This window comes from Mizuhopecten yessoensis, unplaced genomic scaffold, assembly GCF_002113885.1.
Source record: "Mizuhopecten yessoensis strain PY_sf001 unplaced genomic scaffold, ASM211388v2 scaffold10917, whole genome shotgun sequence".
NCBI classification, from domain to species: Eukaryota; Metazoa; Mollusca; class Bivalvia; order Pectinida; family Pectinidae; genus Mizuhopecten; species Mizuhopecten yessoensis.
In genome coordinates, this window is record NW_018408786.1 from 905,501 (window position 1) to 921,534 (window position 16,034).

At 35.8% G+C, this 16,034-nt stretch overlaps 1 protein-coding gene across 2 annotated transcripts in view; it reads right to left on the bottom strand.

Moving 5' to 3' along the window:
- Positions 1-634: 634 nt before the first annotated feature.
- The window catches only part of LOC110463594 (transcription factor VBP-like), a 30,235-nt gene continuing 14,835 nt past the window's right edge, over positions 635-16,034 (bottom strand). For both annotated transcript variants that reach the window (XM_021518324.1, XM_021518323.1), the window contains exon 4: positions 635-5,924. In XM_021518324.1, the coding sequence (XP_021373999.1) occupies positions 5,605-5,924 (320 nt within the window). In that variant the 3' untranslated portion in view covers positions 635-5,604. The remainder of the gene's footprint in view (positions 5,925-16,034) is intronic.

The following is a 16,034-nucleotide window of genomic DNA, read 5'->3' on the forward strand; positions in this document are numbered from 1 at the left end:
TACTGACTGAAGTGCATTATGAAATACTGTACCTATACCATGAAAGATGGCCAACTGAACAATTCTTTCTCAACTGTATCTGATATTAGGATAAGTACACATTTAATTAAATGCAATTAATGGATAATGTTGTGGAAATACAAGAGAAAACTTTGCTGAACTTTTTCTCCTATTTTTTTTCTTAAATTGAAGTTATTTTTATAAAAGTTAAACAAAAAATTGTAAGTAAGCCCTTCCACCTCCTAAGCAATACTGCTTTTACAGAAAATTCTTTGGACCAAAGTGGGCTTAACTGAAAATTCAAAAATAAAAGTTTTGCTTTCATCCGAATTCGAGAAGTTGTATGTGATCTTTGCATCTTTACCTCAAACAAATAATACTGTGAACTTGTTACAATGGACTGTGCATTGTATCACCAGAATACATGTTGTATCACCAGAATACACGTTGTTTCACCAGACTACATGTTGTATCACCAGAATACATGTTGTATCACCAGAATACATGTTGTATCACCAGAATACACGTTGTATTCTGGTGATACAACGTGTATGCTGGTGATACAACATGTATTCTGGTTATACAACGTGTATTCTGGTGATACAACGTGTCTTCTGGTGATACAACATGTATCACCAGAATACATGTTGTATCACCAGAATACACGTTGTATCACTGTAATACATTATGTATTACTGTTGTATCACCGGAACACATGTTGTATTACTGGAATACATGTTGTAACACCGGACTACATGTTGTATCACCGGACTACATGTTGTATCACTGGACTACATGTTGTAACACCGGACTACATGCTGTAACACCAGAATACATGTTGTATCACCAGAATACGTGTTGTATCACCAGAATACATGTTGTATCACCGGACTAAATGTTGTAACACCGGACTACATGTTGTATCACCGGACTACATGTTGTAACACCGGATTACATGTTGTATCACCGGACTACATGTTGTAACACCGGATTACATGTTGTAACACCGGATTACATGTTGTATCACCGGACTACATGTTGTAACACCGGATTACATGTTGTATCACCAGAATACGTGTTGTATCACCAGAATACACGTTGTATCACCAGACTACATGTTGTATCACCGGACTACATGTTGTAACACCGGATTACATGTTGTATCACCAGAATACGTGTTGTATCACCAGAATACGTGTTGTATCACCAGAATACATGTTGTATCACCAGAATACACGTATCACCAGAATACACATTGTATCATCAGAATACACGTTGTATCACCAGAATACGTGTTGTATCACCAGAATACACGTTGTATCACCAGAATATGTCTTGAACAACAAGGCGACCATTGCACTATCTCTAGATATCAAAACTTAACACTAACCGGGGTATAACACCAACTACAAATATCATATATAATATCATATATATACACACATATGTAAAACAAAACTTTATCAATTTGTGGCTGATTTCAATAATTCACGGGTATAATATACATGAGGTAGTTATTCATTATAACAAAATGTTCAAACAGTTACACACAAAAGTTATCAGCCAGAATAAAATCAGCTAGGGTAACATACATTGACAGGTTATTTATAGATATATTCTGATATATATGGGGTTAGTGCTCAACAAAAACTAGGTCACTCACACATAGTAATGTATAGTGCTTTGTTATAATATCTTGCAAAGTTTCATCAAAATCCCCCAGCAAACTAAGTGTCCGCTGCTTGAACAAACTGATGTACCTGTTTGTGCTTTCTCTGATAAATATTTTGTATATCTTAATATAGCAACATTGCATTGCCTTATACACCTCCACATCTTAAGAGCGTCGTGCTTACAATGTACACATGCTGCATTACACCTACGATGACATCACGTACAGGTGTGTTATATTGAATGTTCATAAACATTACTCAGTAAATACAGGTGTGATTTGTACCTCGTGTGATTTGAGTCATCTTCTGGTAAATTCTTAAAACATTACAGGTTAAATTTTGAGTAGTTAAACCTGAAGAAGTACTGGTATCAATATCTACACTGGGTAATCTCCCAGCCAAGCTGACATACCCCCAATATGTACAGATTATACACAACAGCACAGTGGGTAAGGAGTACTAGCCTACCCGAGTCAATCTGGCGCATCAACGCACAAATATCCTCAATAAAAATTGTTTTCTTTAAAGAAATAACAGCACTGCATTGAAACCAGATTCAGAATGGGGACTTCAGGTGCATTTACTAGGTACTGTGATTTGGGGAAATATTTCGTCCAGTATACCACAGGAGCAAAACCTCATTTAGTAATTATCATGCTCCAAATAAATAACGACTTGCTGCAGTATACTATATATATACATGTCAGAAAGGTAGCTTCTGTGAGAGTTAATGAAGCATGAATTTTGGATAAAGCAAATATTCTAATGAAGTCACACTCAAGAACAATGTAGAAACTACAAATTCAAAACCGCATCAATTTTTTTAATTTTGCAAATAAATGCAAAAGTAACACGAGCACACATCAAAGAGTACAGCACTGAATGAGAGCTGTAGAGGAGATACGACTGTTTTAATGTTTTGCTTTTAAGATTTAGGTCCAACACCAGTAGTTCTAGGACTGATTGATTGAAAAGCAATGAAAGAAACCATGCAATCCAATTTAACCATAAAACACGTACACTTTCAATGCACCGGAAGTCCCATACGATCTGTCTAGCCACTAGATTACACTAAATGTACACTATATATACAAAATGAAACCCTTTTAGAATTCGAGTGAACGTAGACGTCAGTTTGTACAGCTTTAAAACATTCGAAAGTTAGAAATATAATATGTCAATCAAACCATGTTCAAGTATTCTAATAAATGCCATTTAGCAACTAAATTATACTTGGAAAAAAAATGTCCATTGTTTTATTTTAACTGCTAATGCAGTCTGATGATATTTCAAAGCTCAATACAGGCGCCAGGATATTTGAAAACTGGGTGGCATGGTTGTAATATTGATATTGGAACACACAGACTACCAAGTTGTCTCCCTTTGATCAACAAACAGCACAATTCACAAGCTAATCCTAAACATAGTTTAACAGTTATGAATTTTTAACAATAAAACATTGCCAGTCAATGAAAACATGATGATAACAGTTAGCTGCTTGTTCAATATTAAAATGTTGGCTCATTGATTACAAATTAAACAAAAGTATATATGAGCTCAGACGTAACACATTGAGAGTAGATAAAATTTTACCGGGTATATATAATTTATAAAATGAAACTTGTGAAATACTAAGTCACCAGGTTTTTGTACATATGAGCACCAGTAAAATAAACAGAACCTAAGTATCAATACTTTTCACATCATTAATCATGCCTATGATAAACATTTTGAACGAATTGATGAACAAAAAAATTATCTGTACATGAACGATCCTTATAATTAACATTTTTTTGTGTTGATCAAATAAGCTACAAGTACAAATTTTTCATCATATAGTCCATAAGTGATAACACTTGTGTCACTACATATGACTCGTGTATAATGAAGTTTTGTGATGTCATAAATGAAATCAAATGACGTCACAGATTTCCAAGTTACATCATGAAGTCACGATGGAGAAAGATATAGAATCATTAAGACAGGCTTGTTTGTATAATTCCCCCAAAAAAACTTGACAAACTGATAAAAAGAATCTTTCGTTTTCCTTTTACATCATTTTAATGATACATAATTTTCAAGTTTTGATTTGAACTCAAATGGAAAATTCTGATTTCAGATATTTCATATGAAATGAAAACTCCTGTATATGATTCTATAGATATGAGGTGATGTAAGGTCTGCTTAGGGCATTGCACAAACCTCTGTATCTGATAACAGTTGAATGGGAGTTAGGTTTGGGTGAATTTTCTCAAAGAAGTGTTTTTTTTTAATGTCAACTTTAAAGAATGTTTTATGAAACTTATAAGCTGATTATTATTGAGTTATGCGAAAAGAAAACTTGGATGATACCTCTGACCTCAGTTTGTAGCCTTGACCTTGAAGTGAAGACACCTAAACAAACTTTGACATGACCTGTGCCCCGATTTTTTTTACGTTTGGTCGTGAAAATACCCCAAGACACACATGTATATTAGGCAAGGGTTCTGTCAAGTTTAATGAAACATTTCTACATGTTTGTCATGCATTGAAATACCCAAGACACACATGTATATTAGGCAAGGGTTCTGTCAAGTTTAATGAAACATTTCTACATGTTTGTCATGCATTGAAATACCCAAGACACACATGTATATTAGGCAAGGGTTCTGTCAAGTTTAATGAAACATTTCTACATGTTTGTCATGCATTGAAATACCCAAGACACACATGTATATTAGGCAAGGGTTCTGTCAAGTTTAATGAAACATTTCTACATGTTTGTCATGCATTGAAATACCCAAGACACACATGTATATTAGGCAAGGGTTCTGTCAAGTTTAATGAAACATTTCTACATGTTTGTCATGCATTGAAATACCCAAGACACACATGTATATTAGGCAAGGGTTCTGTCAAGTTTAATGAAACATTTCTACATGTTTGTCATGCATTGAAATACCCAAGACACACATGTATATTAGGCAAGGGTTCTGTCAAGTTTAATGAAACATTTCTACATGTTTGTCATGCATTGAAATACCCAAGACACACATGTATATTAGGCAAGGGTTCTGTCAAGTTTAATGAAACATTTCTACATGTTTGTCATGCATTGAAATACCCAAGACACACATGTATATTAGGCAAGGGTTCTGTCAAGTTTAATGAAACATTTCTACATGTTTGTCATGCATTGAAATACCCAAGACACACATGTATATTAGGCAAGGGTTCTGTCAAGTTTAATGAAACATTTCTACATGTTTGTCATGCATTGAAATACTTCACATGAAATATCTGGTATTCAGTTGTCAGAATAAAATCTGCAATTCAACACAATCTGAGTGACACGATTCCCCTGAACATTTATAAATATTGCCAGAGAATAATGTTGTGTCCCCTCTATAGTCATACAATGGTCAGAAAGGTCAACTTTCAACCAAACCTTGTATTACCCTGCCAATTCCTGTATTGGTTTCATGTGGAATATAACTCAGTGATCTGTCTGAATGTAATTTTCTAAGTGAAGCTTCATTTTTACAGGCAGTGCTGGTAATGAAGTGATTTTAGGGACATGATACTGTATGTTATACTCTTGGTCTAAGTGTGCTAAGTTTACTGTGTGACAAAAACATAGTGCAATTTTTTTTCGAAACACCTGCCAAAATTTCTTTCACATTATTTTAAAATATGATGCATACATTAATTGCTAAATTGCTCATGATACCAGAATTGAATTTAATGACAATGGTAAAATTCTAATTTTTAAAAAGATTAGTTTATAATTTCTAGGCAACAATAAAAAACAAACTTTGATGAAATCATCTATGTAAAAATAGTAAGGTATGTTACAAAATGCAAATTTTAACAAAAACACCGGTTTTCTTAACAACATGAAGATTGCAACACAACCTTCATATAAAATCTGGGAACTTCTTGTACAATCACATCAATGTTTTGAACGTTTCTGGAGAAGAAGCTGTTTGAGCGAATTAGCTTCCTCTCGTAATGTTGCCACTTGAGCCCGAAGAATAGCATTTTCTTTTTCCAAGAAACTAGCACGAATGGATATGTCATCCTCACGAGATTTTCTAGCGTCTCTTGATTTTTTAGCTGCAAGGTTGTTTCGTTTTCGTCTTTCGAAATATTTTCCGTCTTTCTGTTCCAAGGGGAACGCCTTCTTTTCACTTCTGGGTCGTTTCTGCGTTTGCTGCACTGCGGCCAAAGCCCTGGCCAGTGTCGGGGAGCTGCCTGCTGCTGCTACAGCCGCTGTAACACACAATAAACATCAAATTACAACGGATTTACATTACAATAGTTATATAGGTATTACAGCAAAGGTTATTATAATACCTATGATAGGTGAAACATGTTGACAATCACAAATGATAAACTTGACTTAAGTACAAGCTATACTTTGAACTACAAAATATTTGTAAATCCAACATATGCATCTCTGCCACCGCTTGATGAGAATTAGGCAAAGTAGAATCAAATCAGTGAAGCAGTAATTATAGGTCACGGTGATCTACCTCCTAAACATGTAACTGCATATACACTTTGATGGCTGTGGGACTTCTAGTACCAAGAGAAGTGGAGCTAAACGCAAAGTTTAACCAAAGTATCTAAAGTGGAAAATATAGGTCACTGTGACCTACAGGTCGTATGATGATGATGTAGTACTCTTCATAAGTATGAGTACTGTATGTAATACTGCAGAAGTAGAGCTAAGTGCAGTCTATAATCACATAAATGCAGGTAAACACTGAGTCTAACAAAAGTCAGTGAAGCAGAAAAGATAGGTCACAGAGACCTACGTACATATGAACTTAATTCCTATTGGACTTATTGTGCATGTATCACAGAAGTGGAGCTGACACAAAGTCTATCCAACACAATTGGTACACAGACAAAACAACAGAAAAGGCAACACATTGGAATCCCTTGAATCAATACTTTTCTCCTGGTCAAACGATGCATCACTAAATTGGACTTTTGACTCGACCTTCGTTTTGGGGGTCTGACTAGGGTAGACTACTTCGGTACGGATATTAACCACTTAACTTTTTAAAGGTAGAAAAAATACAGACAAATATCTTTAATCATATTTTCACATAGATGTTCAAATAAAATCAACTGTTCGGTAGTTTTTACTTAATTTATTTTTATTTTTTCAACAGCAGATTTATACATATAATTTGCATTACATCAACATAAAATCATTGTTAGATCACATACACAATAAACTGTTTATTTTGATATAAATTTATCAAGCAACTGATTTTGTGCAAAAGAACTTGTTTAGTATAGCATTAACAGTATTTGTTACTGTTGCCTATCTGTTGTTATTTGTGGTGGTAATTATAAGACTTGTTTTGTGTAGCCTCTGTAATAAGGAACCTAGCTAGCTGCCACAAAGCTAACAAAACGTTGCACTACAGTATCTCTTTTTACAAAATCCAATAAACATAATTGTGAGAAATGTGATTTGTTTTGTCGAGGCTGATAGCGCACCTCCATGGTAACACCACTCAGCAGCAGATGTAGGTAATACAGTAACACTTAGGTGTGGACGTTTATTACAAACAGATGCTTTGGTGCAATATGCAAGCTGCAGTTTAGATCTCATCATCTGCAAGTTTTAACTGAATGGGTTGAACAAGTATACAACCCTCTTTTTGATGTGTCATCAACGCTTACTTCAAAGCCAGCATATACCTAAACACATTGGTCAACTCAATATGTTTTATCATGTTTTTTGTACTGCCCTTGTTCCTATCTCAAAGGTAAAATTGTACAGTGAAACCTGTCAAGTTCCATCCAGGCCAATTCCTGATCTGGACAGTCAGTACTGTCTCCTAACTGTAACAGAGCCAGTACTCCTGTTCAAATCAGACAGTCAGTCCTGTCTCCTAACTGTAACAGACCCAGAACTCCTGTTCAAATCAGACAGTCTGTACTGTCTCCTAACTGTAACGGAGCCAGTACTCCTGTTCAAATCATACAGTCAGTCCTGTCTCCTAACTGTAACAGAGCCAGTACTCCTGTTCAAATCAGACAGATTTTCTCATGGTGCATGTTTAGTTTAGATAGAAGTGTACACATGTACTACACACAAGTGAAATGTAATTGAAGACCTAGTATATTTACAGGTTTTCAAGTTAAGTCGACTTCAGGTTAGACAGGTTATCTCTGTATTATTTAGGATTCAGTTTAGACAGGTTATCTTTGTATTATGTAGGGTTCAGTTTAGACAGGTTATCTGTTTTGGGAAGAGTTGGGTTAAGACAGGTTATCTCTGTATTATATAAGGTTCAGTTTAGATAGGTTAGCTGTTTTAGGAAGAGTTGGGTTTTGACAGGTTATCGCTGTATTATATAAGGTTCAGTTTAGACAGGTTATCAGTTTTAGAGAGTTCAGTTTAAATAGATAATACCTGTATTATGAAGGTTTCATATACATGTACAGCTCTAAGTGACTGGAGAGATTAGAGTATCCTAACACCCCTGTTACTACACAAGATGGACTAGCCCTATGGGGCTCCCCTGGGCAGTGTAACCAAAGTCCCTAGTGGCCATGTACTACCCCCAGTGGCGTAGCATACATGTATGCTTATATGCTCCAGCATACACAGAAATTTTCAAGATTTTTCAAAAAAATCATATTTTGTTCAATTTCTGTTTTTTTATGATTAATATGGACCGCATCAATCATAAAAAAGGAAAGAAATACAAATATCTTCTTGAACATTTTAGTCTGATAAAACAGTGTTGTTATGTTATGTCTATGTACACATGGGCAAATATCGAAGGTTTATCAAAAACTACTTAGTGAAGTACAAAATCAAATATTATTCATATAAAAAGTCTGGTTTTACTTGTTAATAATAAGTCTAAAAGGAGTTCCCAGAATACGGGAGATTGCTTCTAGGGCCATGTAGCCTTTTTTCCAGCTATGGTCCCTCCTATACCCTTCCCCTCTGGCGCTACTCGCTTCGGAGGCTTGACTCTCTGTTAGCATACCCTCTGACTCCATACTGTCACAGTCCTTGGTCCTTGGTGTGTGCTCTCAAGGATGGTATATATAGCAGTCAGTGATATAAGTAGACACTTGCCTTGTATTGCCAGCTATAGTTTACTGTGAGTGTTCAAGCAATACTGACAGTAACATTTTACTTAACATCATGCATGTAGTGTACTTGTAAAATCAAACAAGATAATTATACTAATCAAGTCTATTCTGCAGGGAGAGTCTCCTGATTTATTTTCTTAAACTTAAGAAATACGCAGAATTCTGTATATCTGGGGTTTTTTGGCTAAATTTCAGTGAATCCTTGCAGCTTAAATATGTCATTTTACAAAATTACAAAATGATTTTGTCCCATAACGGTTGTCAGATAATGTGACATGTTTTATTCTCCCTCCCCTCCCTCCACACACACATGCCTCTATGTTATATAGCCCTTTCACTTAATTGACTCACTAGAGGACCTTTGTTTTGTAAGGAGCCATTACATTATGTTCATATATCAAAACTCTGCATGTCCTTAAGCAACTTTTTCACTGGGTATAAAATGTCTTGAACATTTTTTTCTAACTTAATTTATCTCACACAAAGCATCAAGCTAGTAGTGCACATTCTCAAAACAGTCAGACAAATACAGAACAAGAGCCTCCAGCAGTATTTAGTCCCCCCTCCTATCCTACGCTTGTTAGTCGTATGTATGGAGCATGAAAATATACAGACATCTGAAGACAGAAGTAGGTAGCTACATGTACAAGCTTCAATTTCAAATGAGGATATTTATTAAATCACTTTATCCCAGCTGTAACACTGCCATGACAAACAAATTGTTAAAATGATCTGACCAATTTCTAATGATTCTCTTCATTATTTAATCAATTTACTGGTACACTTATTTCTGCACATATACGTTTGTGGGGAAACCTGCAGATCTGCATGGCAAAAGGTTCTGATATTATACAGTACACGCAATGCACCTGCACTTCGTCCTACAAATTAGCGAGGATGGGTTAAAGGGAGTCTTGTTAATGTTTCTCTGTTATTCACACATTTAAACTATTTTTCTACCTAAATAATGATATTTTGCCATTTCCTCCTGTAACGTGTGAGCATGCACCCATCCCCTGACTGACCATGCATGGTGTAGCTGAACTGGTAGTGATCACGTCCCTGGGTTAACCCTTTCACCTCTGTAGACCATAATGGACTCATCCAGATCAATGTATGGTAGAGTATACTAAAGTTACCTAGGGGTGAAAGGGTTAAACCACATTTCTGCTAACTTATGCTAGAAAGACAGTAGTTTCCCCTCTTTCTCTTTGGCTGTTACAGTTCATCAAAATATCTCACAGTGATATTTATATAAGGAGTCTGGTTTGGTTTGGTTTAATTTTGTTTAACTCATTCACCCCTGATATTTTATAATGAACCATTCCAACCTTTGAATTGGAAGAGCTCAAATGTGTCTCCATGGGTTGATGAGTTAACGTCCTATTAGCAGCTAAGGTCATTTATGGACGTGCCTCCATGTGTGTAGTGAATGCGTGTCTCCGTCTGTGTATGCAGGAGACGGGGTATGTTGGTGTGTTTGCCTCCTTGTGATAGTGCGGATCTGATGCCTACTTTATAGTGCTATCTCACTGAAATGCCATGCTGAAGGCACCAAGCACAGCAATCTGCCCGGTCACATTATCCTGACAACTGGTGAACCACATTAGTCGCTTCCTACGCTACAAGTGGGTAACAGCAAGTGTATTCTTTCCCCGATCCCCCACCTGCAGGGGTGCATGAGGAGTCTGATGTGTTATCAAAGGTTTATACACGTTTACCCCTAATTTATTTAAATTTGTTCAGTGATACGAACAGCTGCATGTTTTTAAAGTTAGGTCATCACTGCATTACCCAATTTTCAAAAGACCCCACTACTTCGGTTTACTTCCTTTATTTTTACATATATAATGTACTGGTGCTTTTTTCCATCAAAACTAATTATTTGTTCTGCTACCAATCCTGTGTTGTTATATATATGTTGGCATATTGACAATGTCTGGTTAAAAAGTTCTTGTAGTACGCTGCTAAATCTAGACTAGGTGCAAATATTTAGACTCTAACCAGAAATATTTTGACCAAAAATAACTCTAGAATGCTTCTGCCAGACAGACCTGGAGGCAGGAATTCTTGTGTAATTGTCTATTGATAGCGATAGCTTTCCATATACACACAGATACACATCAAAGGTTATAGAGCACTGGTATTTCTGAGCTTTCTATATACATGTATATACAGTGATCTTTTCTTAGTGTGCATGTGTTGATGAATTATGTAGCTATCTTTCTGAAATATGTGGTCTTTAGGTTAATTAAATTCAGCGGAGAAAAATACTTAATTATGATAACAGTATACTTTGCAATGATAAATGTACTTTAAATGTTTAAATGCATTTCCAGCATGCTTGTTTGAATCCAGCATGCCTGTTTGAATCCAGCCTGCCTGTTTGAAATGCCACATCTGTGAATGTTTTGTGCTCGACTTTAAACAGGTTCAAGGTTTCATACAGGAAGAACGAATCCGAAGAATGATACCAATGTTTGGTTTCTTGTAGATAGACAAGCTGTGCTCAACAGCTACTAACAAGAAAGACATTCATGACACCATTAAAAGTTTTTGTCTTGCCATTTCATGAATTGAGGATAACATATTCAACAAAAACTTGGCCATCAAACATAGAGTAAGTCACACTTGTGCAGCGAGACCATAAACATATTCAACAACAAGAGGCCAAAGGGGCCTGCATGCTCACATGAGATTTAAACTTAATTAAATGGCGAAAGATGAACAGACATTGTAAGTGGCTCTACTACTATTTGATCCTACTGAAAGTTCAAAATAGTGTTTTAAAATGTCTACCAAGGTGGTCATATTTGGAGGTGGTATTCACATCAGGTCCAAAAAAACAACAATTGATCAGGACCATGTGCTGATCATTCCCACAAAGTTTCAGAAAAATGGCTTTTGTAGAATTTGAGTTTAAAAGTTATTTTTTGTCAAAATGGCCTTCATGACAGCCATATTTGATTTTAAATTGACCTAAAAATAAGTGTGGCTGTTCTGAAGGGCAAGGATTTCCTGACCCTATGTGGCCCCCTTGTTTCAGACTGATTGAGGCACAGTGGGGAGGGAGGGGAGGGGGTTTAAACAGTCAGCACGTCATCTGTGCTGGCTACAATAGTTTCCAGCACAGTAGTTCTTAAAAGCTTCTTCTACCAGGAAACGAGGGCATACTGTAACTATATCACTTAAAACCAAACTGCTTACAATACAAAAGCCCACTTCGATACATACATTTATACTCTATATCTCACAATCTGTGTATCTATACTACCAAAAGCCAAACTGAAAATGCTTGTTTTTATGAAATTTATCATAATGCATCATTACTTTTGACATCTTTTACCTTTTATCAAGGTGTGGTTTTATTGTGTATCATCTTGGTTTGTATTCATGGCTTCCTAATGGCTGGGTCCTCTCTGGCGTTATAGAACACATTACTCGGGCAGCCATATAGCTGTCCAGTCCATGTTTTCCAGTAATGAGGAAGTAATAAACAGCTTGTAAGCAACTTTTGAGGGGTGTCTGTCTGTAGTTCTAACAAATATTGACGGTGCCACGTACAATGAGACAGAAAACATCAGCAGAGGCCCCGTAACTTACAGTAAACAGGGAAGAGATTCAACCAACCAGGAATTCCAAAGATTCCAGCTCTCAGAGATAAAGAGTTAAATGAGACTAGAGTAGCCGTTTAGAGAAGAGAAGGTCGCCCCACACAACGATAGCTCATGCTGATCAGTAATCCCCGACATTCACAGCCGAACTATGCTGCACCAGCCGGGGGTTCTGACAGAAGTGGCCTATTACATCAAGACGAAGGAAGTAAAAGAGCAGGTCGTTACTCAAGACTTTACGTGTGAAGTGTAACTGATCGCTAGACTCATCTTCTCAAAATCTTGTTTGTAAATTGGTAAAATCAGAAAAGATTATGTGTACAACTTTTAGAGATTATTGTTCTTATGCAATTTCTGACGCACGCTCGTTTTGATTAAGATGCTTTTATATAAATGGCTACCAATGCAAGATTCAAGGCCCTATCTTATAACAAATGCCTTTATGGTCAGTATTATCACGCCCCTCAGTAATGGTGGGTATTATTTCCCCAAAACAAGTATGGATTTAAAGGGACGGTTACCAAAATCATAATGGTGATTAGTTAATATGATACATGTAACATTAATTAAACATGTGTAGCTCTGACTTGTGAATACATTAAACAGTCTCCACATTACAACAAATCCCACATAGTGTCTTTATAGCCAAAAGATTCTCAGGCAATTGGTCAAGTACTGGACAGTTCTAGTTGTACCATATAGTTATTGCAGGTTAATATAAATATGTAAAGAATGCACATTGTACATAGTACTAAACTCGCCTTACTAGAAAGTCAGGGGTTGCTGGTTCGATCCCCAATGAAGGCACATAAACTTTTCTCTAATTTTTGTCCTATTACAATTTTTTTTACAGATTTATCATAACTGTCAGCTTTTGGAATAAGTACAACTTGGTTTTGGAAAACAAAATTAAAAATAAAAATAAGATAATAAGAAATCATATTTTGGTTATCTTTAATTATTAATTATCAGTTCAAATGTATTTACAATTGTAAAACAGTATAGCACCCATTGTCATGACTATCTTGAATACAAATATATCATCTACAGTACATGCATGTCCTTGATTGGTCAATAACATATTGTATGTAGCCAATGGTCAAACCTAAGGCACAAGCAAACCTTGGTCAGCGTGACTAACCAACAGATCAATATATACTATATGTGTGAAACATCAATCGAGCGATTCCCAATATACATGTAGGATCTACCTGGCCAGACAGCTTTGATTAGTAGATCATATCAGTTACACCATAAATTAGCCGAGGGTGTCACATTACGTAACAGGTCATTCATACCAGGTAAGCTGTCTGGCTGGTCAGAACTCCAGACTGACCACCAGTGGTCAGTAATCCCTGCAGCCAGACCATAGCTTTCAGGTGTTACACAAAGTTAGGTAACAGTCAACAATCAAGAGTGACTGTCTGATGGTCAGCTGTATATACTGTACACCATCAGTATATGATATATATACTTGAACACCATCAGTATATGAGTAGGAGCAGGAGGTAGAGTCAGAAACTCTTTGAATCTGAATGTCCATTTGACCAAATGAGGATGTTTCACTTAATTTGTACAGAACTTGAATTAATCAGTAAAGTAATGAAACATTGAAGTAATGAATCAGTGATGTCTGATGAATGAGGTACATGTCAATGTCCATAAATAGAGTCTTATATTTAAATTATTTTTGAATGACTTCTTTACATGAACAAAGCTGAAGATGACTGCTATAATCTTATAAGTGACTAACACACACCGCCCCCTACCACAGACCCAGACAGACCCCCAACAACTGATCCCTACAGAGCTATGTTAGGTAATTATATATAATAGCGTACAGTGTAACAGTCACTAGGTCAGACTTATAACACCACTTCTGTTCTCGGTCTCGTTCTTCTCTGATAATGAATTCAGGGGTTTCCATTCATAATATATATGTATCATAACTAAATTGGCATAGACCTGGAGATCTACATTATTCTGTTCAATCACAGACTTAGATAATCTAATTCCGTGGTTCAATACATTCCTCTTCATGTTATGTCATTTGCCTAAACCAAATGTGGTATTTAGTGAAACATGACATATTTAAGAGATCATAATAAGTTTTTCTGACATTTTTCATCTGTCAAAACCCAAGGTGACCTTCTTATTTGAAGTCAAAGAATGAAAATTGGCAGAGAAGATTATTTAATACAATGATGTATTATTTTTTCAGTATAACAATAGCGAAGCTGTCTTAGATAATTTGTTTCCACATGTCTTGTCATCACTCAAAGTGGAAATGTGGATTCTTGAAACTTCTGACCATACCTTAGATTTGATAAGTCCCTTGGCCCAGTTCCTTACCAATCTTACATGGTGTTAACACATGAACACGTACCAGTAAATAAACCCGTTCTTGATAATGACATTAAGAAAAACGAAGGATAGAATCTGTTAACTCATTCACCCCCGAAGACACATTTGAACTCCTCCAATTCAAAGGTTGGAATAGTTCATTATGAAATTTCAGGGATGAATGAGTTAACTAGGCCTGCATCATCAGTAAAACACAAGAATCTTCTTTATAAGTGATGTTACCGACAGTTTTGATCAAACCACCACATCAGGGCCAAAAACTGTTATTACATGAAATTGTACCAACATATTTATACATATACATGTAGTCATTTTGTTAGCATTTGCCTAGGTATTTCTTTGTGTTATGTATAAAAGTATTATTGTCGCCTCTGCCAAATCATGTCCTTTAAAAACTTCAATATTTAGCTGCAAGTTTGCAATGTCTACACTGTATTCACATTAGCAAACTTGGCCCTGATCGTGTAACTTCAAGACAACATAGAACTTTATTTGATGATACATAATGTTTAAGAATATCAGCGCTGTGAATTTTTTTTTTAAAAGCCCCCAAAAAACTTTATCCAGATTTTAACAAGACACCTTTTATCTAACGATTTAATTGATCCGTAGATTATGTCACATGTGTTTTACATTGTTTTATCTGTTTAACGTAAAAAAAAACCCTTTCAATCCATGTAACACAACACCAGTTCCTCCTTGGTGTACAGGGAATTTTGTAAAATTCATATTTTCAAAGTCGGTTAATTTGTTGAATGTAATTCAAACCAGAAATATTTTATCAGTTCTCTTGACGAAACATTAATCTGCGTCTGGTTACATAACTGATTCAGAAGTTGATATGATCTGTCTGCTAGCAATCTGATTCAGAGGAGTTTTACTTCAAGGTCATAGTAAGTCTGTTCTCACGTAACTTTACTGTACGTCTTTATGAATGTTGTTGATAGCAACAAAAGTCTATGGTCTGAAAGCTTGAAATTTCTGTCTAGACCCTTGTAGCTGAACATTAACCTCCAATGTAAGATCAGGGCTACATATCAGATTTATTACAATTTACACAACACCGTGTTTAACATGTAACATGTAAGTTATCATGGCTAGGGAATCCATTGATAGGTACAACTTGTCTGATTATACAGGGGTCCGTTATGACAGGTTTTCTACCATGTGAAGTACTTCTAAATGTTAGATAAACTCCAGCTATACTGTTACATGTATCACAATTAGAGTTATATATATTAGAGTAATATATTTTTGAGTTATATATATT